General features: G+C 43.8%; 1 protein-coding gene across 3 annotated transcripts; it reads left to right on the top strand.

Annotated features, from left to right (window-relative positions):
- The first annotated feature begins 6,759 nt into the window (after positions 1 to 6,759).
- Positions 6,760 to 11,396, top strand: LOC127313197 (BTB/POZ domain-containing protein At2g46260-like). Of its 3 annotated transcripts, none has more exons than XM_071823183.1 (6): positions 6,760 to 7,244; positions 7,519 to 8,315; positions 9,287 to 9,405; positions 9,479 to 9,542; positions 9,847 to 10,126; positions 10,241 to 11,396. In XM_071823183.1, exons 2-6 carry the CDS (start codon positions 8,108 to 8,110, stop codon positions 11,079 to 11,081), a joined length of 1,512 nt encoding a protein of 503 aa, XP_071679284.1. In that variant the 5' UTR covers positions 6,760 to 7,244; positions 7,519 to 8,107; the 3' UTR covers positions 11,082 to 11,396. The 3 variants fall into 3 exon arrangements, with proteins under 3 accessions (XP_071679284.1, XP_051199708.1, XP_051199709.1); XM_051343748.2 differs by having other exon boundaries at positions 6,760 to 7,248; XM_051343749.2 differs by lacking the exon at positions 7,519 to 8,315 and having other exon boundaries at positions 6,762 to 7,248.
- Positions 11,397 to 26,627: the final 15,231 nt, after the last annotated feature.

Below are 26,627 nucleotides of genomic sequence, written 5' to 3'. Positions count from 1 at the left end.
AAAAATTATATGTTTGTGGATCATGAAAAGTATGCTGCATGTGATAGTTATATTGTTGAGTTTATTCATGAAGCTACTGAAAATTATTATGAGAGAGGAAAATATGGTAGTAGAAATTTTCATGGTACTAATACACCTCTCTATATGCTGAAATTGTTGAAATTACACTTGTTCTATCTTCCTATGCTTGTTACTTTGCTTTTCATGGACTTGTTTATTTACAAGATTCCTTTGCATAGGAAGCATGTTAGACTTAAATGTGTTTTGGATTTGCCTCTTGATGCTCTCTTTTGCTTCAAATACTATTTCTTGCGAGTGCATCATCAAAACTGCTGAGCCCATCTTAATGGCTATAAAGAAAGCAACTTCTTGGGAGATAACCCATGTGTTATTTTGCTACAGTACTTTATTTTATATTTGTGTCTTGGAAGTTGTTTACTACTGTAGCAACCTCTCCTTATCTTAGTTTTGTGTTTTGTTGTGCCAAGTGAAGCCTCTAATCGAAGGTTGATACTAGATTTGGATTTCTGCGCAGAAACAGATTTCTTTGCTGTCACGAATCTGGGCAAAATTCTCTGTAGGTAACTCAGAAAATTATGCCAATTTACGTGAGCGATCCTCAGATATGTACGCAACTTTAATTAGTTTTGAGTTTTCTGATTTGAGCAACGGAAGTATTTTATTAAAATTCGTCTTTACTGGCTGTTCTGTTTTGGCAGATTCTGTCTCTGTTTTTTGCATTGTCTCTTGTGGACTTTAAGCGAGGTTTTCTAGACGTAGAGAGCTGTAGCTAATGTTTTATTGAGTTCTTGCACTGTGCCACTACAGGACCAAGGTGGATTCAAATTTTTTTGAGTACTAACCCCTCTAATGAAGTTTATGAGAAGTTTGTTGTGAAGGAAGTTTTCAAGGGTCAAGAGAGGAGGATGATATATGATCAAGAAGAGTGAAAAGTCTAAGCTTGGGGATGCCCCCGTGGTTCATCCCTGCATATTTCAAGAAGACTCAAGTGTCTAAGCTTGGGGATGCCCAAGGCATCCCCTTCTTCATCAACTTATCAGGTTCCTCCCCTGAAACTATATTTTTATTCAGTCACATCATATGTGCTTTACTTGGAGCGTCTGTGTGTTTATTTTTCGTTTTGTTTATGATTGAATAAGATCGGATCCTAGCTATCCTTGTTTGGGAGAGATACACGCTCCGCTTTTTCATATGAACACATGTGTTCTTCGTTTTACTTTTAATGTTCAATGATAAAAGTTGGAAGCTACAATACTTATCTTTATTTGGTTGGGAAAAGAAAAAGCCTCATATGTTGTGGATAATTTGATACTTGGCAATTGTTTTGAGCTCTCAAGTAGATCATAAGTTTTTGCATGTAGTTTAAACCTATTAGTGGAGAACTACCGTAAAGCTTGTTAAAATTGGTTTGCATAATTGATCTCTCTTAAGGTCTAGATATTTTCTGGTAAAAATGTTTGAGCAACAAGGAAGACAGTGTAGAGTATTATAATGCTTGCGATATGTTCTTATGTAAGTTTTGCTGTACCTGTTCATACTTGTGTTTGCTTCAAACAACCTTGCTAGCCTAAGCCTTGTATCGAGAGGGAATACTTCTCATGCATCCAAAATCCTTGAGCCAACCACTATGCCAATTGTGTCCACCATACCTACCTACTATGTGGTATTTCCTGCCATTCCAAAGTAAATTGCTTGAGTGCTACCTTTAAATAATTCAAAATGCTTCTCAATTTGTGTTAATGTTTTATAGCTCATGAGGAAGTATGTGGTGTTTAGCTTTCAACCTTGTCATTTACTTTTGACGGACTCTCATATGGACTAGTGGCACATCCGCTTATCCAATAATTTTGCAAAAAGAGCTGGCAATGGGATTCCCAGTCCCAAATTAATTAACAAAAATAGACACTCCTCCATGGTTTGTGATTGTTGGACGGCACCCGAAGGATTCGGTTAGCCATGGCTTGTGTAAGCAAAGGTTGGGGGGAGTGTCATCATCATAATAAAACTAAATAAAAAGGCACTCCTTCATGGTATGAGATTGTTGGCAGGCACCCGAGGATTCGGTTAGCCATGGTTTGTGAAAGAAAGGTTGGAAGGAGTGCCACCCAAAAATAAAATAAAATGGGAGCCGCTCTTAAAAGTCCGGTTGGCGAGGTAGTTAGTGTACCCATTACCATTCGTTGACAACAACAAACACCTCTCAAAATTTTACTTTTTATGCTCTCTATATGTTTTCAAAACCAAAGCTCTAGCACAAATATAGCAATCGATGCTTTCCTCTTTGAAGGACCATTCTTTTACTTTTAATGTTGAGTCAGTTCACCTATTTCTCTCCACCTCAAGAAGCAAACACTTGTGTTAACTGTGCATTGATTCTTACATACTTGCATATTTGCATTCATCATATTACTCTATGTTGACAATATCCATGAGATATACATGTTGAAAGTTGAAAGCAACCGCTGAAACTTATATCCTCCTTTGTGTTGCTTCAATGCCTTTACTATGAACTTATTGCTTTATGAGTTAACTTTTGTGCAAGAATTTTGATGCTTGTCTTGAAAGTACTGTTCATGAAAAGTTTTGCTATATGTTATCTATTTGTTAGCAACTATAGATCATTGCCTTGAGTCACTTCATTCATTTCATATGCTTTGTAATAGTATGATCAAGGTTATGTAAGTAGCATGTCACTACAGAAATTATTATTTTTATCGTTTACCTGCTCGGGACGAGCAGGAACTAAGCTTGGGGATGCTGATACGTCCCCGACGTATCCATAATTTCTGTCGTTCCATGCTTGTTTTATGACAATACTTACATGTTTTGCTTGCACTTTATGATGATTTCATGCATTTTCCGGAACTAACGTATTAACAAGATGCCACAGTGCAGTTCTGTTTTCTGCTGTTTTGGTTCGAGAAAGGCTGTTCGGGCAATATTCTCGGAATTGGACGAAATCAACGCCAAACCTCCTATTTTCTCCGGAAGGCTCCAGAACACCGAAGAAGAGTCGGAGAGGGGCCAGGGGGCCACCACACCACATGGCGGCGCGGGCCAGGCCTAGGCCGCGCCGACCTAGGGTGTGGCGCCTCCAGGTGCCCCCCCTGCGCCGCCTCTTCGCCTATAAAATCCCTTTCGACCTAAAAACGCATCACCAATTGACGAAACTCCAGAAAGACTCCAGGGGCGCCGCCGCCATCGCGAAACTCCAATTCGGGGGACAGAAGTCTCTGTCCCGGCACCCTGCCGGGACGGGGAAGTGCCCCCGGAAGCCATCTCCATCGACGCCACCGCCTCCATCATGCTCCGTGAGTAGTTCCCCCATGGACTACGGGTTCTAGCAGTAGCTATGTCGGTATACTCTCCTCCATGTACTTCAATACAATGGTCTCATGAGCTGCCTTACATGATTGAGATTCATCTGATGTAATCGGTGTTGTGTTTGTTGGGATCCGATGGATGATACATTATGATTAGTCTATCTATAAAGTTTGTGAAGTTATTGTTGCTGCAATCTTGTTATGCTTAATGCTTGTCACTAGGGCCCGAGTGGCATGATCTTAGATTTGAGCTCTATACTTATTGCTTAGATTGTATCTACAAGTTGTATGCACATGTCACTGTCCGGAACCAAAGGCCCCGAAGTGACAGAAATGGGACAACCGGAGGGGATGGCGGTGATGTGAGGGACACATGTTTTCACGGAGTGTTAATGCTTTGCTCCGGTACTCTATTAAAAGGAGTACCTTAATATCCAGTAGTTTCCCTTGAGGCCCGGCTGCCACCGGCTGGTAGGACAAAAGATGTTGTGCAAGTTTCTCATTGCGAGCACGTACGACTATATATGGAAAACATGCCTACATGATTAATGAATTGATGTTCTTTCTTAATGCTTTGATTCCTATCAATTGCCCAACTGTAATTTGTTCACCCAACACTTGTCACTTATTGGAGAGTTACCACTAGTGTAGATCGCTGGGAACCCCGGTCCATCTCTCATCATCATATACTTGTTCTACATGTCATTGGAAGTAGTATCAACTATCTTCTCGTGCCATTGCTCTCATATTGCTATTACTGGCACGTATTCTTTATTACCTCTTTGCTCTCATATTACTGCTACTTTCACATCACCCCTGTTGCTAGTGCTTTTCCAGGTGCAGCTGAATTGACAACTCAGTTGTTAAGGCTTATAAGTATTCTTTACCTCCCCTTGTGTCGAATCAATAAATTTGGGTTATACTACCCTTGAAGACTATCGCGATCCCCTATACTTGTGGGTCATCAATTATCTATTACCTAAACCATCTTCTTCTCCAATCTTTTTTATTTAATCACCATCTAACCATGGCCCTGATCTCTCCATCTCATGCACTTGACCATGGTCGACTTGCATTGTCAAAATGCATTAGCCCCTTGATGGCTGTGAAATACGCCACTTTTTCTCATGTTTAAATCTTTAGGTATGTCAATGAATTGACTAAGTTTCTCTCTCAAAGTGCTACTAATGACTAATTATTGCAAAGATGTGCAATCTCTTCTATCTTTGAATGGTGTGCAGTAAATAAAGTCATAATGGCAAATGAACCTGCAATTACTGAAGAAAATCTCGTCACAATTGCAGAAAAGTTGACCAGACGTCGAAAGTCGGTTCCAGGGAGTTTAGCGGACATTGGTACGGGCAAGCCTCGCCCGTCCGCCCGTACCGTCCGCCCGTACGGGGTGCCGCAGCCTTCCCGAGATCAAACCCTATAACTTTTGTGAAGGTAGCCACGCCAAAAAGAGAGCCATTCATCGTCAAACAGAGCCGCCATCCATCAGATCCATCTACACCACACCGAAGGATATCCACCACCATAGTCTATCCATTTCATCTCCCATCTCCTCCATAGTCATAGCCATCACCATTGTAATAGGAATCTCCTTGAGAATTGACGGCCATTGTAAGAATATTGTGATTTCAATTCAAGTATTTGCAACAATTATTTCTATCTTTGATCTTGATATCATGTGTCAATAGTCCTCACGGGCTACCGGTTGGGGTGAATCCTCGCAGCGTTTATATGCATCTAATCTCATGAATATGTCTAACAATTGAATAGGAGCTTTGCAATCTTGTATGGTTGTCTCTTTGCCTCGATTTGATGATCTGCAGGTATCCATGTCTATCGGATCGATCAAGGAAGAGGTGGGATGAGGGGAGAATGGCATGCTACCGCGAAACCTCAGTGACAGAAAGGGGAAAGTAACAGTACATGTTTAGTGATCCACTTGGGATCAACATCACAATCATTTAGCTTAATACTTTGGTATGTATTCATTTACTTAATAATTGTTGTTACTCGCGGCTGTGGGAACAATGGTTGTACCAAGATACTCTTGTCACCTCTAACTTTAGGGGCAAGAGTATTTAGGGATGTGCTGCTCACAAATGCCTTATCACTATTTTATTTACTACACATTTGTGCTTCATTTCTATATGTATGCATAGCTGTAGGACAATCCTTGATCCTGGCCTATTTTCATCCATTGAACACAACCTAAACAAAGTAAACTAGATAGGCCCGGTAAACATAAAATCAAATCAACTAGCAAAGTCTTGTAGACGTTTCCTTTACACCATTTTAGCATTACTTATGAAGGTTCGATTAAACCTAGGTCTTCTAGGAAAAAAACTTATCATACTACAATCCATAATTCGGATCGAAGGTATCACCCCTTGTCCCATTTTTCTTGACAGTGGAGTAATGGATGTCATGTCTTATGCATACCAAGTATTGCCCTTCTTCCTCGTCTCTCTCCAAAAACTGGTACTAATCCAGAGCCCCACACCCATCAAGTAGATCCTATGGATAATCCCATGAGTACGAAAGAAATAATAAAATAACGGTTCAAACATAGGGGTTATGCAAAGAACACACCCAACCATAGGGGTTCATTAGCATTCCTTAAACAAGCCCACTTGGAATGTAAATATACATGTTTTTCTTAGGTATTGTATTGTTGATTGATCTTTAGATTATCATGTTTTTTTTAGAATTAGGAATAAATCCGCATTTCATGTAATATATCTAGCTAAGCATTCGTCATTAAGTGTTTTTATTTGATTTGTATTGGTATCCGACACTAGTTCTAGAATTAGAAGTAGAAGTTCCGTCCCTGTTATTTCACCCCTACTTCTAACAAAAATTCTTCATATTTTGGAACCATGAAATCCATATAATGTGTACCGAAAACCTAGTTTACGGTATCGCGCGAGCTTCGGTACAATAGAACCCGTCAACTGGTAAAGGGCCCACCTTTCTTTTTAATACTGATGTACTTTCCTTTTTGGCTAGAATTCGGGTGGGGAGGGGGGAGGTAGCGGTATTCGATCGGAATTTGGGTGTAATTTGCGCTGGCGCGACGGAAATTCACCAGAGTCGAGTGGTATATAGGTTGTCGTAATTGTTTTCCAAAAATATAAGGATCTCGGGCGTGAATTCTCGGTGCTCTTTCTCACAAGATTTAGAATAGGCTATTTTTTCAAACAAAAACCTTAAAACTGGTTATTTTAAGAGTTTAACAATTTTTACAGATTTAGATTTAGAGATGTTCCGAGGGAGCTTTCTCAAATTTGGGGGCCTCATCATCAAAACTTAAATGGAAAAAAGATACGGAGAGGCGTCGACGTGTCACGATTGGAAAAAATTCATCCCATCGTGGTCGTGGAGGTGCTCTCTCTCATCAAGTCTCAACCACTCATTCTCTGCCTCTCCAAACCAACCACGGGAAGCGCCGCCGCCGGGAGGATTGCGGGGGCACGCATTGGGGGAGGAGGCGGCCGCCGTCGGGTACGCATTGGGGGAGGAGGCGAGGGAAGAGGCCTCCGGCGTCGGGCATGCATCGAGGAAGCAGGCTGCCGTCGCGAACTCGTCGAGGCAGGAGGCGGGCGCCGTCGAGCACGCGTCCAGGGAGGATGCGGCCACCGTCGGGCAGGGAGGCCGCCGCACGAGCATGCAGCAGCAAGGGAGGCCGCCAATGCGGAGCATGCGGAAGGGAGGCCGCCGCGGCCGAGCACGCGGCAGGGAGTCATGCGCGCGAGGTGCTCGTCGGCTAGCGCGGCGCCGACGTGCACGCACCGGGAAGAGCGTCGCCGAACACGCAGCAGCAAGGCCGTTAAGGAGCACGCAGCGTGAAGAACGCCGCCGAGCATGCAGCGGGAGGCTGCCGTCGACAAGGCAAGTATGTCTAACTATTTATATAAACAACTAATTTGTCAAGCATGTCTAATTAATCTGGTAATTGTGCTTGCCAAAGAACATTATATTTGTTTACAAATCTAACCTGGCAACCATAACTAGTTAATCTGATAGTTGATACCAGGTTAACTGATGAATAACTTATAATGGTGGCTAATTTATCTGATAAATGTTAGGGAGAATCTGGTAGTTTTTTTTGCGATAAGGGAGAATCTGGTAGTTGCTTCTTATAAACTCCATGAACTTTTTGTAGGCAATGATGTCTAGCAAATGAGCAAAGTCAAAGGCCTGAAAAATCTGCACCATGATATCTCAGAATGAAGCAAGTCTGAACCCATTACCCATGTAATACTTGATTGAAGGGACATCATTTTTTTACTATAGCATTGTTAGAGAGGGGATGCTTCAAGCGAGATGATGATTTGAGTTTGTCTTTTCTGAATTGAAACAGATACTACTTATGGAAATCTAGAGTTTTTCCCTCTTTGTTCTTCTCTTCTTGTTACTATTTTGTTGACGTCCAAGTTTTGGATGTGATGCCATTGAGTAGTTGAGCTAAGAAGGGGATCCAGTTTTGGAAGCTTAGCTGGTCACAGCCTCACGGCTCACGCTCTCGTTTAGAGAATCTTTTGACTTTTCCTGCTGACGTCAGACGTCAGACGTCGCACAGGGACTACTTCGGTGCGGCGCCGCCGGGTAGTCTCGTCCAACTTAAATACATAAAAAGATTTTAAGATCTGGTACCGCCGACGCCTGACCAGTCTTCTCGAAGAACCCTGCGGGAAGATCTAGGTTACGGCACCGTCCCGCACTTCACTCCTCTTCTAGAGACGGCGAAGCTCATGGGCCCCGAAGAAGCGGCGGCGGCGGGGGCTTCAGCGGAGGCGGATCTCTCAGGCGGCGGCGCGGTGCTTAGCTTCGAGTTCGCGTTCAATTCGCCCAACTTCTCCGACAGGGTGCTGCGGATGGAAATCATCGCTGGAGAAAACGCGCCGGGGTCCAGCGAAAACGCCAGCGGAGAATCCATTGCCAACCACCGCAAGGAGAAAGGTTCGTACAGTTACTGGTACAGCTATTGTGAGGGTGGGAATTTGTGGATCGTTAGCGATTTTGGGTCAATAGCCTTTCGTCAGGGATTAGGGAGTAAAACCTGCTATCTGTCAATCAAAATTCCGCTCGGCTGAATCAGGCGAACCAATCAAAGATTAGAATGCAGCAAATATTTTGTCCCATATATATTTTAGATGAAGGAGTAATTGAGATTAGCCACTGGAGTACTTAATAGCAGGTTAACACTAGTCTGTGCTCTTTTCTTCCAGCTCTCTCGCCCCCCCCCCCCCCCCCCCCCCCAAATTTTTTTTTCTAGGTTATTACTTACTTTGCAGTAGCACGCACACCTGCAGTATACATGTAAATTTGGTACCGGTATAGTGATCAAAGGTAGATGTTGGTTGATTGTTTTATACATATGAGTAACATACTAGTTACAGGTCAATGATTGCAAAAAACCCACCGGTTCTTAGTTAAACCTCCTTTTTTTCTCCCTTTTAGCTACTTGACCTCGATTCTGCTACCATATGCTTGCCTGGTATGAGCTATAGTAATGCATTAGATAAATATAAAACTTTATGAGGACGAAGTTATACGATATTGAAATTCTAACATGATCCTTGGTGTAACATTTATGGTTAGTTTACTCATTGTCATTGAGATACAAGCATGTTAGATTGATTGATACAGAAGTTCAGTCAGATCGTTGGGGTAACATGTATGTTTACTTTACTCAGTGAGATACTACATTCAAGATTGCTTGATGCAGATAAATGATTGTTCAAAATTTTAGGACATTCTGCCATTTTACCCTATTATTGAATATTGATTAAACTGAATCAGCACCCACAAAAAATAGTGTTCGGAGTATTTTAGTAGCAGAATGTAATTCTAGTGATTGTAGTCTGCAAGTCTGCAACCTTTACTTGTCCCAGTTTGTTCTTTATTTCACTTATCTTGATATTTTGCAGGTTATAAAGGACAGAGTAGCGGCTCTTCCTCAATCGTGGTGGGTGCACCAGTTTTACGAGAAAAGACCATTTATATCAATTCAGCAGTTCTTGCCGCTAGAAGTCCTTTCTTCCTCAAGGTAATTTTGATAACCATGTGAAATATATTTGCTCTATACAGCCCACGTTTCTAATAAGTTTCATGCTTCCTAGCTTTTCTCAAATGGCATGAAAGAATCTGATCAAACACATACAACACTTCGAATTGCTGATTCAGGTAATGTGATGGTTCAACTGTGACATTCTTCATCCTATAGTTTATTCTCATTTGCTATTCTGACGATGTTATCATTTTCTATATGCTTTATAATATTTACATAGTGAAGGGACGATTGTTTGCCATTTCATTTCATTTTCTACGATAATAAAGCAGTTGGTCTCCCAGTGATATCTTCTCTCTTTTTTTTTTCTCTTCATACTTAAAATACTCATTGGACCCCCAAAACTCTGTTCTCTTTTTGTTTAGTTATTTATTGAACTGTCCCCTTAATAGTGCCTTATTTTCGTTCTACATGGAACAGAGGAAAATGCAGTTATGGAGCTTTTAAGCTTTATGTACAGTGGAAAGTTGACAACGACTGAGCCTGCTCACCTGCTCGACATCTTGATGGCTGCCGATAAATTTGAGGTTGTTTCTTGCACGAGACTCTGCAGTCAGTTGCTCACAAGCTTGCCTATGACCACAGAATCTGCACTGCTCTACCTAGACTACCCATGCTCCATTTCAGTGGCTGCTGAAGTTCAAGCTTTGACAGATGCGGCCAAGGAATTCCTTGTCAACAAATACAAGGATTTGGATAAGTGAGTCATTCCATCCTACGTACCCACCTCTTATTTTATTTTCTTTCAAGGTAAGCATTATTATCACAAAATCATGTATGAAGTGTACTCAAGGCATTTGTTGTCTCATATCAGGTTCCAAGATGAGATGATGAGCATCCCTCTTGTTGGTATCGCGGCCATCCTCACCAGTAGCGACCTACAGGTGAAAGATGAAAGTTTCATATTTGACTTCTTGCTCGAGTGGGTTTGCACGCAATACCCAAAATTGGAGGATAGATCTGAGATATTTTGTTCTCGTTTACTCCCTTTGGTGCGCTTCGAACATATGAGCTGGATTGAACTGGGGAAGGTCCTTACGTTCATCTACAATATTATGGACCATGAGCAAGCAGTAACCAAGCGTATCATCGAGGTACTTGCATACAAACTTGACCCATCATGGCAACAAACCAGTCATGCAGCTGATTCAACAACTTGTTGGCAATTGCCAGAGCGAGCTTACACGTACAACCCTGTGGAAGTGGTTTCGTTTGATCGACCTCGCCCACAGGTTATAGTTTACATGGATCTAATGCGTGATGAGTGCTCTCGACTCTTCCCATCAGGAGATAAATACTCGGTCCCGTTTCATCTTGTAGGGCTGCAGTTCTTTCTCACGGCATGCTGTGAGCTGGACCAGCAGAGTAATTACAACAGCTTTGGTCTATGGTTCGGGATTGACGAAGAGCCAGACAAGCCCATATCTTTAACAATAGATCTTCAGTTTGCTGCTAGGGTAAAATCGTCAGGACATTTCGTGAGCATGTTCGAAGGAAGGTATGCTGTTACCGATGATTCTATGCGTGGATGCAACGATCTTTTTGATGTTCCATGGTCGACGTTCATTGCTGATGACAGCCTCTTCATCGATGGCGTGTTGCATCTTAGAGCTGATTTGACAGTTGTCAAGCAGCCTGCAGACTTGCAGACTTGATGGTATCTCACTCAGAGGACATAAAGATTTGACATCTCACACAGCTGAGTTGCCGTCAACAGTGCTGTGTGAGTCGATTCAGTGGGACCATGTTGGTTGCCTGGGAATGTTGTAGTTCATTCTTGTAACTGTGGTCCCATACTCCCATTTCATTATTCTTGTGTCTTCTGTAAATTGTTTGGCGCCTGACCAATGCAAAGAGTTGATGTAGGATTTTAGCCTGGAAGTCGAAAACCAGGGGCCGGCACTCTTTGTCTCGATAGACTGAGATTTATTATCCATTAAGAAATTAAAGTGCAAACTTTAAAAGTGCAATTCGTTTTTTTTTTCCACCAGCATGTCCTTTAATCAAGATATTTTTGCACTAGAACTGTGATTGCACTTTTGTACGATTAGACTTGAAGACGATCTGAGTTGATTGAGACTTAATGATATTAGTTGATTGAGATTTTGCAAAACCATTTTCTTTTGTTCCGTCAAACTAGGCCTGCAACCTAAAAATAAAGACATGAAACGTCTATTCGCCAAACGTGAACCCGGTATTTCTAGCCGATGGCGATTTCGAGGGCGCACTAGGGTGTAACTGCCGCCTCCGGTGCTTTGCTTACGGTCGTTCGTATCTTAGGGTTCCTTTCCTCCCCTGCAATCTGTCCAGCGGTGAGTTTTCTTCTGAGTTTCCCGTACAGATGTAGGTTGAAGCGTGGTAATCCTTTTGAGGGCTGCCAGTTCTACTCGTTCTGGGCTGGTGCAAGATCTTTGGGGTTGATCAAAGGAAGAAAAACAAATCGCATGGCAGACGTCGGTCTGGTTCAGGTTTTCTTGCCTAGAGTTTCAGTTACGTCCAAGAAAGTCTGAATTGTTTGCAAAGTATTGTGGTTGGGCAGTCTGCAAGTTTCTACAGGAGTACCACCGGTGAGGAAGAGGTAGTGTGGGTACGTCAGCCCATAACACTTCAACACGAACGGCGGCACCCCTCAAAGGTGTCCGACGGCAGCAATGAATTGTATCAGTCTAAACTGTCGCGGAGCTGGAAACGCTGCGACAGTTAGTGAGTTGGGAGTTCTTTAACGATTACACCAAGCTAAAGTCATGTTCCTAAGTGAAACTCGTTAGAGTTGTGATCGGATGCGTCATCTCCGCTCGCGTCTTCGACTGAAGGGTTTTACTGATGTGAGTTCTGATGGTTCTAGTGGTGGATTGGCATTATTTTGGCATGAAAGTGTTGAGGTAGAGGTGAATGATGCTAATGGCACATACATTGCTATATGGATGCGTATCTCACCTGACGATCCTATGTTTCATGCTGCCTTTGTATATGGTAAGCCTAGGTCGGAGAATAGGGATCGAATGTGGTCCGCTCTAACAGATATATGTGCCTCATGTTCTCTCCCGTGGGCCCTTATAGGCGACTTTAACGAAGCCTTATGGCCATATGTGCAATACCTCGAGCTGAACCGCAGATGGTTGCGTTCGGTGACTGCTTGCAAGTATGTGGTTCGAAAGATCTTTGGTTCAACGGACTCCAAGGCTGGCCCATAGGGCGGGGCAAAGGGGGTGTTCGCCCCGGGCCTTCAGGAGCGAGGGCCCTTGGCCCAGGATTTTTTACATACTTGATATATTTATACTTGTACTTAGGCTATAGAGTCATTTTCTCTCAAAAAAGGCTATAGAGTGATTTTTTTTTAAAAAAAGGTAGTAGTGTTAAAATTAATTCTAGAAAATATAGATGCCCTAAGCTACAGTTTAACATGCCTCTTACCAAACATTTATTTTAATTGCCATTTAGAATAATTTTATAAAATATACAAGGTCCAAGCTGCAGCTTACCGTGTCTCCACTCCAACTTCTTTTAACAAAAAATATTTAATTTCTTTTTTCCGAAGATACGATTTCTATCTAGCCTTCCCAAATATCCAGAACAACACCGACCCTCATATTTTTTTTATAATTAATCTTAAATATATATATATATTATATATACACGTGTACACAAGTAGCTACTGGTAGAAGTAAGAATCATGACATAGTTTGCTCATTCAATAGAAATAAATATTTTCAAACGCCTTCTTCAAGATTTTGAAGACCATGGATCTTTCAAATTTAAATATTATTTAGTTTGTTATTGCATTACTCTAATATTTCTCTTGCCCAATACTAATATTTTTTAAGTCTTTCATGTGTGATGGACATTGTTAAGAGGCCAGACAACCAATCATGCTTAAACTTTAAGTAATATATACAAATTTAGCATAAATAAATATCTTTTAAAAAAATCTAGAATAGGGGGGCCAATGGCCCCCTGCCCTATGATAACTTCACTATTGTGAACAAGGGGTCCTTGATATCGTTTCGCCCTAGGGACTCCGAAACCTATGGACCAGCCCTGACGGACTCCCATTTAGATATGATAGTCGTTGAGGCGGCAACCGCAATGTGCAAGTTAGGCTCGACCGTGCGGACGCCGCTAGCACCATCACATGGTCTCTGGGGCTCTGCACGAGCAGCGCTGGGTTGCTGACGTCCGGAGACGCGTTACCACTGAGTTGCTTCCGGCGTTTGTGAGCCTCTGGATTGCCGTGGCTGGGTTACAGCTTGTCCTGGGAGATGCGGACGCCTTCACATGGCGATGCTCCGAGTCTGGATCCTACTCGGCTTCCTCCGCTTATAGGATGCAGTTCCTGGGATCCACGCTCTCGCCGCTGCTACCTACAATCTGGCAAGCCTGGGCATCGGCCAAGTGTAGGCAGTTGGCGTGGCTGTTCGTCCAAAACCGGGTCCTCACGGCGGACCGCCTCATGGCAAGACGCTGGCTGAACTCCTATTTCTGCCAGCTGTGTATGCATAACTTGAAGACGGCGGAGCACCTGTTGGTGGAGTGCCCTTGGTCCACGGCCTTGTGGTTCAGGGTAGCTGACAAGTATGGTGTCGCAACTCTGTGACCTGATGCTTGGAACCTCCCTTTGGCGTCGCTCCCGTCCTGGCTGGCGTCGATCCCCGCCTTGGTGGGTGTTCCGGCCAAAACAGCCAAATCCCTAGCCCTGCTACTGATTTGGTCAATTTGGCGTGAGCGGAACGCGCGCATCTTCCGGGACTTGCACCGCTCTCCCGACGCGGCCACGCGGGAGGTTTTCGACGAGGCGGCTTCTTGGGCCCTAGCTGGTTGCCACCACATTCGATGCCTCGAGTAGTCCCGTGTGTGTTTCTGTAGGGCGTCGCCCTACCGTGTTCCATGTAAACTCGAGTTCCTTGTAACTCTCTCCTTCTATCAATGCAAAAGCGCATCTTGAGCAAACTGATAGACAATTGTTTGAAATTAATAAAGTTGCCGCGGTGGGCTTTCCCTAAAAAAAAAAGTACTTGCGGTAAGAATTTTTTTGGCAAAGAGAATCTTCTCCGAAGGAGGTGATTGATTCGGCATGGAAAAATCTGGGTCACATGCTGGACTTGGGAAGCATCAACCGTGGTCTTGCTACAGTTATGAAGACGCTTCACTAATGGGGCAAGCGTAAATTTAGGAGTGTAACAATAAATTATGGAGAAACTAACTAACTTGCATGGGTCTAATGCACCAAGAGATGAGATTAGGGTGACAACTAGATTTTGTATCGTGAAGAGATGTTAGAGCATCTCCACCGGCGCCCCTGATAGCGGCCCTGATAGCAATTTGGGGGTCGAGGGTGAAAACGGGATCGCACCAGCGCGCCCCAAACAGTGCTGGCGATTTTCCGAGCCCAATAGAAGCGCCGGTAACCTCGTGCCGGTCCCTTCGCCAAGGGCGCGAATCGGGCGCGCCGGCGCCTCGTGATGCTGAAAAGTTTGGGCGTGGGAGCCGCCTGTCAGTGACGCCAGGGCGCCGTGCGGGATATTTCAACTCCACGACGCTCCCGCCACGACGCCGCGCGGGAAATTATCCCGCCGCGACACCGCGCGGAAGGTTTCCCGCCTCGTCGGCGGTCTATATTATCCCTCCTCCCCTGCCTCATAGTGCAAAAACCCTAGAAAAATAGCACAATGTTCGATTCGTGGGACGAGGCGGCACTAGAGGCGGCCATAGAAGTCGTGGAGGTGGACCCGCAGCTCGCAGAGTACGAGGCGGCGCAGCGACCGTAGATGCCTACAACGCGGGCGAGCGGCAGCGCCAGGAGGCGGAGCGGAGGGAGAGCGGGGAGGCGCGGTGGAAGGTGTAGGGATTCGTAGCATAGAAAACAAAAAAATTCCTACCGCGAGAACGCAATCCAAGCCAAGATGCAATCTAGAAGATGGGAGCAATGAGGGGATGAACGAGACTAACCCTTGAAGATTTCCAAAGCCTACGAGAGGAGGCTCTCGTTGCTGCGGTAGACGATCACTTGCCGCTTTCAAAAGCGCGTAGAAGATCTTGACGGTGCCACAATCGGGCAGCACCTCCGTACTCGGTCACACGTTCGGTGTTGATGACGACGTCCTTCTCCCCGTTCCAGCGGGCAGCGGAAGTAGTAGATCCTCCTCGGAATCCCGGCAGCACGACGGCGTGGTGGCGGTGGTGGTGGAGAACTCCGGCAGGGCTTCGCCTATGCGCTGCGGGAGTATTATGTGGAGGAGGAGAGGCTAGGGTTTGGGGAGAGGGGGTGGCTAGGGCGCCGGCCATGGGCAGCCCTAGGTGGTGCGGCCAAGAGTGGCTGCCCCCTCCCTCTCCTCCTCATTATATAGGTGGAAATCCCCAAGAGTTGTAGTCCAAGTCTTCGAATAAGACCCCAACAACAAAACCTCCCATAGGTGGGAAACCTACTCAAGGGGGGAGTCCTACCCAAGGTGGGACTCCCACCTTTCCCTTAGGTGGGGTGGCCGGCCACCTATGGTGGAGTCCACCTGGGACTCCACCCCTTAGGGTTTGGCTGGCCATGCAAGGTGGAGTCCCTCCGGGACTCCACTTTCCATGGTGATTTCTTCCGGACTTTTCTAGAACCTGCCATAAATGCACCGGATCATTTCCAAACTTGGAATATGACTTCCTATATATGAATCTTATTCTCCGGACCATTCCAGACCTCCTCGTGATGTCCTGGATCCCATACGAGACCCCGAAAAAAACTTCGAACTCCATTCCATATTCCATATCTACTTAAACGACATCAAACCTTAAGTGTGTCACCCTACAGTTTGTGAACTATGCAGACATGGTTGAGACTTCTCTCCGACCAATAACCAATAGCGGGATCTGGAGATCCATAATGGCTCCCACATATTCAACGATGACTTAGTGATCGAATGAATTATACACATACGATACCTATTCCCTTTGTCACGCGATATTTTACTTGTCCGAGGTTTGATCATCGGTATCTCTATACCTTGTTCAACCTCGTCTCATGACAAGTACTCTTTACTTGTACCGTGGTATGTGGTCTCTTATGAACCATTCATATGCTTGCAAGCTATTTAGACGATATTCCACCGAGAGAACCCAGAGTATATCTATCCGTCCTCGGGATGGACAAATCCCACTGTTGATCCATATGCCTCAACTCATACTTTTCGGATACTTAATCCCACCTTTATAACAACCCATTTACGCTGTGGCGTTTGATGTAATCAAAGTGAAAGGATCGTATGCCGCACCTAGAGGGGGGGTGAATAGGTGCTAACCAATTTTTAGTTCTTTTTCGATTTAGGGTTGACACAAAGGTAAATTCTCTAGATATGAAACTAAGTGAATTTACCTATATTACAAGGTAAGAAACTAAGCAAGATATAGCTACGCAATATAAGAGATAAAGTAGGATAGAGGTAACCGAGAGTGGAGCACGCGATGACACGGAGATGATTCCCGTAGTTACCTTCCTCTTCAAGAAGGTACGTCTACGTTTGGAGGAGTGTGGTTGCTACGAAAGCCAAACCAACAGCCACGAAGGCTTCACTCAGATCTCCGGTGAGCAACGCCACGAAGGCCTAGCCCACTTCCACTAAGGGATTTCCTCGAGGCGGAAACCGGGCCTTTACAAGGTTCTTGGGGCACACATCCACAACTGAATTGGAGGCTCCCAAATCTGTAACAATACAACAATCAACAACAACACATCAATACAAATCAACTAGGGAACCAAATAGGAACACTAGCATGAGATCCCTCAAACAAATGAGGAGGAAATCAAAAACGCTTCGGTGAGGATGTAGATCGGTGTCTTCTCCTTCGAATTTCCAAAGATCAAGAGCTTTGGTTGGGGGAGGAAGGAGATCTTGCAAATCTTGTGTTTCTTGAGGTGGCTCTAATGGAGGTGAAGCTTGGCAGATTTCTTGTGCAATGATTGAGCAAAGGAGGAAGGAAGAAGAAGAGGGGTATAAATACCCCTCCCCAAAATCCAGCCGTTGGGGCTTCCGGGGGGCTGGATATTCCGGCCTAAGTAAGGGCCGGATAATCCGCCCCCCCCCCCCTGGATAATCCGGCCTCAGGTACAAAACCGGGAGAATGTCCGGCCAAATATCCGGCCTATATCCTGACTTGCTTTTCTTCAGGTCCTTAGCCATTTTCGAGGGGGCCGGATATTTCGGAAATGTCCGGCCCGGATAATCCGGCCTTGGGACAAAACCGGGACAATATCCGGGCAAATGTCGGGCCCCTATCCAGAGGCATACTGAGCCACAAAACCTCGAGTCCTTAGCCGAAAACTGGGGGCCGTATATTTTGGAAATATCCGGCCCGGATTATCCGGCCTGATGATCTTTTTGCTGCTTCTTTTTGACAGAACTGACCACATCCAACACACATATAAATGTATCTATATAAACCCTGTATCACTTAGACAAACATTAGTGTATCACATACATTGACATCAAACACACAAAACATAATATGAGAGATGTTCTTTCAATCTCCCCCTTTTTGGTGTTTGATGACAATATACGGATTTGCAAGAGAATCACTATAGAGACAAGCATGATGGAAAAAACATAGAGGCACTCCCCCTACATGTGTGCATATAAGTAATTTGCATTTGAATACAAATACACAACACATAGGAGCGAGGTGCCTCAACACAAGAGGTATCCAACATGAGCTCTAACAAGAGACATAGACATATATGAAGTTGAGATAGGATGCTAGAAATCATACACATGTGTAGATATATAATACGGAGACATAGCATCACACATAATATAATAGCCTTGATCTCAACATATAGAAATCCGAAAACCATAACAATGTCTCACACCACATAGCACATAGTTTTAAACGGAACACAAACAAACCAAATAGTTCAAGTAAGATGGAACACAAGCAATAGAAGAATGATAAACGCATATGCTTGTGCCCAAACCATGCAAATCCCCGAGATAAGTCCTAATAGAACACTTCTCCCCCTTTGGCATCGAGACGCCAAAAAGGGGACAAGCGCGATGCTACTCGCCCCATGGGAATCACTCGGAGGCATCATCATCATCGGACTGAAACGCCGCTTCCTCATCTTCATCTTCAGTGTCAGGGGCATCCGGAGAGCGGCGAGTGAGGTTGGACCTTTGAATGCAATCATCAAGATCACTCCACGGAACCTGTGCATAATGCCACCCACTGTAACCTGGGTGAACTGGAGGCGGAGGCGGGGGTCCTTGCTCACCACTGAGCTTGTGCAGAATAACCGCCTGAGTATGCTTGATCTCAGAACGCTCTCGGCTGGCAGCATAGTTCTCCTTATGGATCTCAATGTTCATGCAGAGGATGTGACGCTGAAACTAACTAAGTCTGTTCACTTGTTTCTTCATAGCCGGGAGGTCAGGATGGCGAGCAGGAGCAAAACCACTAGAACGAGCATCACCCATGAAGGAGTCAGGTGCAGGTGCAGCAGAAGAGACTGGCTTAAGCTTGTAAGCCTTCTTGACATTGTGCTTCATCAATGGGTACCCGCTCAAGTCTTCACCATCCAAGGCCACAGAGTTGTTGATGAGGAGCTGGATGTATGGTGCATAAGGTATGGTAGTCCGGGAGACCATGGCATCATGAATCTCATGGAAGATGAAGTCCATGACATCAATAGTGTACTTCCGTTCCTCATTAACATCACGAGCACACCTAAAGCTGAGGTGCATAAGATCCACAAGGGTTCCCCGGATTGCATCATTGTTACCACCACTTGGAGAAATGGTGGCCCAAAAGAACCTGAGTAACTGACCATAGATGGGAAGCAGCCCCTTGGAAGAGCCAACTTTTCCAGCTGAGGTATAGAGATCAAACAACACACTCTTATCTGCCCTCTGTGGTCCATGGAGGCGACGACCTCCTTGATACGTCTCCGACGTATCGATAATTTCTTATGTTCCATGCCACATTATTGATGATATCTACATGTTTTATGCATACTTTATGTCATATTTATGCATTTTCCGGCACTAACCTATTGACGAGATGCCGAAGGGCCAGTTGCTGTTTTCTGCTGTTTTTGGTTTCAGAAATCCTAGTAAGGAAATATTCTCGGAATCGGACGAAATCAACGCCCAGCATCTTAGGATTACATGAAGCTTCCAGAACACCCGAGAGCCGCCAGAGAGGGGCCACAGGGGCCCACACATGGTGGCGGGGCGGCCCAGGGGGGCGCCGCCCTAGTGTCTGGTGGCCCCAGACCCCTTCTGACGCCGCCTCTTCGCCTATAAGAAGCCCCTGACCTAAGTCTTCGATACGGAAAAGCCACGGTATGAGAAACCTTCCAGAGCCGCCGCCATCGCGAAGCCAAGATCCGGGGGACAGGAGTCTCTGTTCCGGCACGCCGCCGGGACGGGGAAGTGCCCCCGGAAGGCTTCTCCATCGACATCACCGCCATCTTCATCACCGCTGCTGTCTCCCATGAGGAGGGAGTAGTTCTCCTTCGAGGCTAAGGGGCTGTACCGGTAGCTATGTGGTTAATCTCTCTCCTATGTACTTCAATACAATGATCTCATGAGCTGCCTTACATGATTGAGATTCATATGAGTTTTGTATCACAATTCATGTATGTGCTACTCTAGTGATGTTATTAAAGTAGTCTATTCCTCCTGCACGGTGTAAAGGTGACAGTGTGTGCATCGTGTAGTACTTGGCGTAGGTTATGATTGTAATCTCTTGTAGATTATGAAGTTAATTATTGCTATGATAGTATTGATGTGATCTATTCCTCCTTTCATAGTGTGAAGGTGACAGTGTGCATGCTATGTTAGTACTTGGTTTAGTTGTGTTGATCTATCGTGCACTCTAAGGTTATTTAAACATGAATATCGAATATTGTGGAGCTTGTTAACTCCGGCATTGAGGGTTCGTGTAATCCTACACAATTAGTGGTGTTCATCATCCAACAAGAGAGTGTAGAGTATAGCATTTATCTATTTATTCTGTTATGTGATCAATGTTGAGAGTGTCCACTAGTGAAAGTATTATCCCTAGGCCTTGTTTCCAATACTGCTATCGCTGCTTGTTTACTGTTCTACTGCATCTGTACTGTCTGCAATATTACCACCATCAACCACACGCCAGTCCCGGACAGCAAAGCACTTTTCTGGCGCTGTTACTACTGCTCATACTTATTCATACCACATGTATTTCACTATCTCTTCGCCGAACTAGTGCACCTATTAGGTGTGTTGGGGACACAAGAGACTTCTTGCTTTGTGGTTGTAGGGTTGCATGAGAGGGATATCTTTGACCTCTTCCTCCCTGAGTTCGATAAACCTTGGGTGATCCACTTAAGGGAAACTTGCTGCTGTTCTACAAACCTCTGCTCTTGGAGGCCCAACACTGTCTACAAGAATAGAAGCACCCGTAGACATCAAGCACTTTTCTGGCGCCGTTGCCGGGGAGGAAAGGTAAAAGGTACTCACACTCCGGATCTCGCCAACTAAGCAATTTTCCGCCGTTGTAAGTACTCGAAGCTATTTCCTTTAGATCCTGCAATTGCATCTTTTTGTTTCTTGTTTACACTAGTTAGGCATAATGGAAAACAACAAAAATATGAGAGATCTTTATGAACTTTATCTTGAATTAGGACATGATGTGTTTGAAGAGAGAATTAAAAAACCCATGGAACTTTATATGCATGCTAATGAGAATGTTGTTAATATGAATGCTTTGAACACTATTGTTGCTAATGCTATGGAAAATTCTAAGCTTGGGGAAGCTGGTTTTGATGAGCATGATCTTTTTAGTCCCCCAAGCATTGAGGAGAAAATTTACTTTGATGATACTTTGCCTCCTATTTATGATGATTATAATGATAGTAGCCTTTTGGTGCCACCTATTATGGAGAGTACATTTTATGATGATTATACTATGCCTCCTACACTTGATGAGAATAATAATGCTAGCTACTTTGTTTAATTTGCTCCCACTACAACTACTAAAATTGATTATGCTTATGTGGAGAGTAATAATTTTATGCATGAGACTCATGATAAGAATGCTTTATGTGATAGTTATATTGTTGAGTTTTCTCATGATACTACTGAAAATTATTATGAGAGAGGGAAACATGGTTATATGCATCTTTATAATATTAAGTTTCCCCTCTTTATGTTGAGAATCTTGAAGTTGCGCTTGTTTTATCTTCCTATGCTTGTTACTTTGCTCTTCATGAACTTGTTTATTTACAAGATTCCTTTTCATAGGAAGCATGTTAAGCTTAAATGTGTTTTGAATTTGCCTCTTGATGCTCTCTTTTGCTTCAACTACTATTTCTTGCGAGTGCATCATTAAAACTGCTGAGCCCATCTTAATGGCTATAAAGAAAGCACTTATTGGGAGATAACCCATGTGTTTATTTTGCTACAGTAATTTTGTTTTATATTTGTGTCTTGGAAGTTGTTACTATTGTAGCAACCTCTCCTTATCTTAGTTTTGTTGCATTGCTGTGCCAAGTAAAGTCTTTGATAGTAAGGTTCATACTAGATTTGGATTACTACGCAGAAACAGATTTCTGTCTGTCACGAATTTGGGCAGAGTTCTCTGTAGGTAACTCAGAAAAATCTGCCAATTTTTGTGAGTGATCCTCAGATATGTATGCAACTTTCATTCAATTTGAGCATTTTCATTTGAGCAAGTCTGGTGCCTCAATAAAATTCGTCTTTACGAACTGTTCTGTTTTGACAGATTCTACCTTTTATTTCGCATTGCCTGTTTTGCTATGCTTGATGGATTTTTCGATTTCATTGACTTTCAGTAGCTTTGTGCAATGTCCAGAAGTGTTAAGAATGATTGTGTCACCTCTGAACATGTAAATTTTGATTGTGCACTAACCCTCTAATGAGTTGTTTTGAGTTTGGTGTGGAGGAAGTTTTCAAGGATCAAGAGAGGGAGATGATACAATATGATCAAGGAGAGTGAAAGCTCTAAGCTTGGGGATGCCCCAGTGGTTCATCCCTGCATATTTCAAGAAGACTCAAGCATCTAAGCTTGGGGATGCCTAAGGCATCCCCTTCTTCATCGACAAAATTATCAGGTCACTTCTCTTGAAACTATATTTTTATTCGGTCACATCTTATGTACTTTACTTGGAGCGTCTGTATGTTTCTTGTTTCTTGTTTTTGTTTGAATAAATGCTTATGTGGGAGAGAGACACGCTCCGCTGGTTCATATGAACACATGTGTTCTTAGCTTTTAATGTTCATGGCGAAGGTTGAAACTGCTTCGTTAATTGTTATATGGTTGGAAACGGGAAATGCTACATGTGGTAAATGGTATGATGTATTGAATAATGTGATACTTGGCAATTGTTGTGCTCATGTTTAAGCTCTTGCATCATATACTTTGCACCTATTAGTGAAGAAATACATAGAGCTTGCTAAAATTTGGTTTGCATGATTGGTCTCTCTAGAGTCTAGATATTTTCTAGTAAGGTGTTTGAACAACAAGGAAGACAATGTATAGTCTTATAATGCTTGCAATATGTTCTTATGTAAGGTTTTTTGTACTAGTTCATACTTGTGTTTGTTTCAAATAACCTTGCTAGCCTAAACCTTGTATCGAGAGGGAATACTTCTCATGCATCCAAATCCTTGAGCCAAACACTATGCCACTTGTGTCCACCATACCTACCTAGTACATGGTGTTTCTCCGCCATTCCAAAGTAAATTGCTTGAGTGCTACCTTTAAATTTCTATCCTTTACCTTTGCAATATATAGCTCATGGGACAAATAGCCTAAAAACTATTGTGGTATTGAATATGTACTTATGCATCTTATCTCTTATAAGTTGCTTGTTGAGCGATAACCATGTTCCTGGGGATGCCATCAACTACCCTTTGTTGAATATCATGCGAGTTGCTATGCATGTTCGTCTTGTCTGAAGTAAGGGCGATTTACCATGAGTTGAATGGTTTGAGTATGCATACTGTTAGAGAAGAACATTGGGCCGCTAACTAAAGCCATGATCCATGGTGGAAGTTTCAGTTTTGGACAAATATCCTCAATCTCATATGAGAAAATTAATTGTTGCTAAATGCTTATGCATTAAAGAGGAGTCCATTATCTGTTGTCTATGTTGTCCCGGTATGGATGTCTAAGTTGAGAATAATCAAAAGCGATAAATCCAATGCGAGCTTTCTCCTTAGACCTTTGTACAGGCGGCATGGAGGTACCCCTTTGTGACACTTGGTTAAAACATATGTATTGCAATGATAATCCAGGTAATCCGAGCTAATTAGGACAAGGTGCGGGCACTATTGGTATACTATGCATGAGGCTTGCAACTTGTAGGATATAATTTACATAACACATATGCTTTATTACTATCGTTGACAAAATTGTTTCTTGTTTTCAAAATAAAAGCTCTAGCACAAACATAGCAATCAATGCTTCCCTCTGCGAAGGGCCTTTCTTCTACTTTTATGTTGGGTCAGTTTACCCATTTCTCTCTATCTTAGAAGCAAACACTTGTGTTAACTGTGCATTGATTCTTACATGCTTGCTTATTGCACTTATTATATCGCTTTATTTTGACAATATCCATGAGATATACATGTTACAAGTTGAAAGCAACCGCTGAGACTTAATCTTCCTTTGTGTTGCTTCAATGCCTTTACTATGAATTTACTGCTTTGTGAGTTAACTCTTATGCAAGACTTATTGATGCTTGTCTTGAAAGTACTATTCATGAAAAGTCTTTGCTATATGATCCATTTGTTTACTCATGTCATTTACCATTGTTTTGATCACTGCATTCATTACATGTGCTTACAATAGTATGATCAAGGTTATGATGGCATGTCACTCCAGAAATTATCTTTGTTATCGTTTACCTTTTCGGGACGAGCCGAAACTAAGCTTGGGGATGCTGATACGTCTCCGACGTATCGATAATTTCTTATGTTCCATGCCACATTATTGATGATATCTACATGTTTTATGCATACTTTATGTCATATTTATGCATTTTCCGGCACTAACCTATTGACGAGATGCCGAAGGGCCGATTCTTGTTTCTGCTGTTTTTGGTTTCAGAAATCCTAGTAAGGAAATATTCTCGGAATCAGACGAAATCAACGCCCAGCATCTTAGGATTGCATGAAGCTTCCAGAACACCCGAGAGCCGCCAGAGAGGGGCCACAGGGGGCCCACACATGGTGGCGGCGCGGCCCAGGGGGGGCGCCGCCGTAGTGTCTGGTGGCCCTAGACCCCTTCTGACGCCGCCTCTTCGCCTATAAGAAGCCCCTGACCTAAGTCTTCGATACAGAAAAGCCACGGTACGAGAAACCTTCCAGAGCCGCCGCCATCGCGAAGCCAAGATCTGGGGGACAGGAGTCTCTGTTCCGGCACGCCGCCGGGACGGGGAAGTGCCCCCGGAAGGCTTCTCCATCGACATCACCGCCATCTTCATCACCGCTGTTGTCTCCCATGAGGAGGGAGTAGTTCTCCTTCGAGGCTAAGGGGCTGTACCGGTAGCTATGTGGTTAATCTCTCTCCTATGTACTTCAATACAATGATCTCATGAGCTGCCTTACATGATTGAGATTCATATGAGTTTTGTATCACAATTCATGTATGTGCTACTCTAGTGATGTTATTAAAGTAGTCTATTCCTCCTGCACGGTGTAAAGGTGACAGTGTGTGCATCGTGTAGTACTTGGCGTAGGTTATGATTGTAATCTCTTGTAGATTATGAAGTTAATTATTGCTATGATAGTATTGATGTGATCTATTCCTCCTTTCATAGTGTGAAGGTGACAGTGTGCATGCTATGTTAGTACTTGGTTTAGTTGTGTTGATCTATCGTGCACTCTAAGGTTATTTAAACATGAATATCGAATATTGTGGAGCTTGTTAACTCCGGCATTGAGGGTTCGTGTAATCCTACACAATTAGTGGTGTTCATCATCCAACAAGAGAGTGTAGAGTATAGCATTTATCTATTTATTCTGTTATGTGATCAATGTTGAGAGTGTCCACTAGTGAAAGTATTATCCCTAGGCCTTGTTTCCAATACTGCTATCGCTGCTTGTTTACTGTTCTACTGCATCTGTACTGTCTGCAATATTACCACCATCAACCACACGCCAGTCCTGGACAGCAAAGCACTTTTCTAGCGTCGTTACTACTCCTCATACTTATTCATACCACCTGTTTTTCACTATCTCTTCGCCGAACTAGTGCACCTATTAGGTGTGTTGGGGACACAAGAGACTTCTTGCTTTGTGGTTGCAGTGTTGCATGAGAGGGATATCTTTGACGTCTTCCTCCCTGAGTTCGATAAACCTTGGGTGATCCACTTAAGGGAAACTTGCTGCTGTTCTACAAACCTCTGCTCTTGGAGGCCCAACACTGTCTACAAGAATAGAAGCACCCGTAGACATCACTCCTCGTGCAGAAAGTCCAAGAATACCAGCAAACCGACGCAAGGTCGCCGAACAGCGAGTGGAGCCAGTCATCCATACCATAGTGCGGTCCTCATCTTTCTGGATGGCCAAAGTGGCAAAGAATTGCTTCACCAACTCTGGACTATAGTCACATTGAATCTTCATGATATCCTTCAAGACCATCCTGCCAGCTACCCAGATTGCATCTTCAAAATGATTGTTGACTGCCAGAAGGTCCACATCGATAGCTTGCATGGATCTCAGATTCTTCATGGGCTCATAGATGTCCTTGTAGATGAACTCCTGCTCCATGCACCAGAATTTCCTGCCCTCAGTCTCTTCATCTCTTGGGAGGTCTTCATACCAGTTCTTCATGCGGATAGCGGAATAAGAGATGATGTCCATGGTCTTGTAGTTTTCCCTTGTAGCCTTGTTCTTCTGCCCAGATGCGGAGGACTTGCGACGTGCATTGGGTGCAAACTCGTCATTTGATCGATCATGCCAAGGGCGTCTCCGACCACCCCGAGAAGCACCACGTGTGAGAAGCAAAGATGGATAGCAAAAGAGAAGATAATGCTCATAAGTCATGTATGATACAGTAATGTACTCTAGAAACATACTATAAGTCGGTACAAGTCTAGACAAGATAGATTGAAACAAAAAACTGCAGCGACGATGAAGCTCCAGGCCGGATAATCCGGTGTCCCCTGGGGGCGGATAATCCGGTCAGGCCGGATAATCCGGTCTACGCGGGGGCCGGAT

The sequence above is a fragment of the Lolium perenne genome, chromosome 7 (genome assembly GCF_019359855.2).
Source record: "Lolium perenne isolate Kyuss_39 chromosome 7, Kyuss_2.0, whole genome shotgun sequence".
Taxonomy (NCBI): domain Eukaryota; kingdom Viridiplantae; phylum Streptophyta; class Magnoliopsida; order Poales; family Poaceae; genus Lolium; species Lolium perenne.
This window is presented reverse-complemented; position numbering and strand designations above follow the sequence as displayed.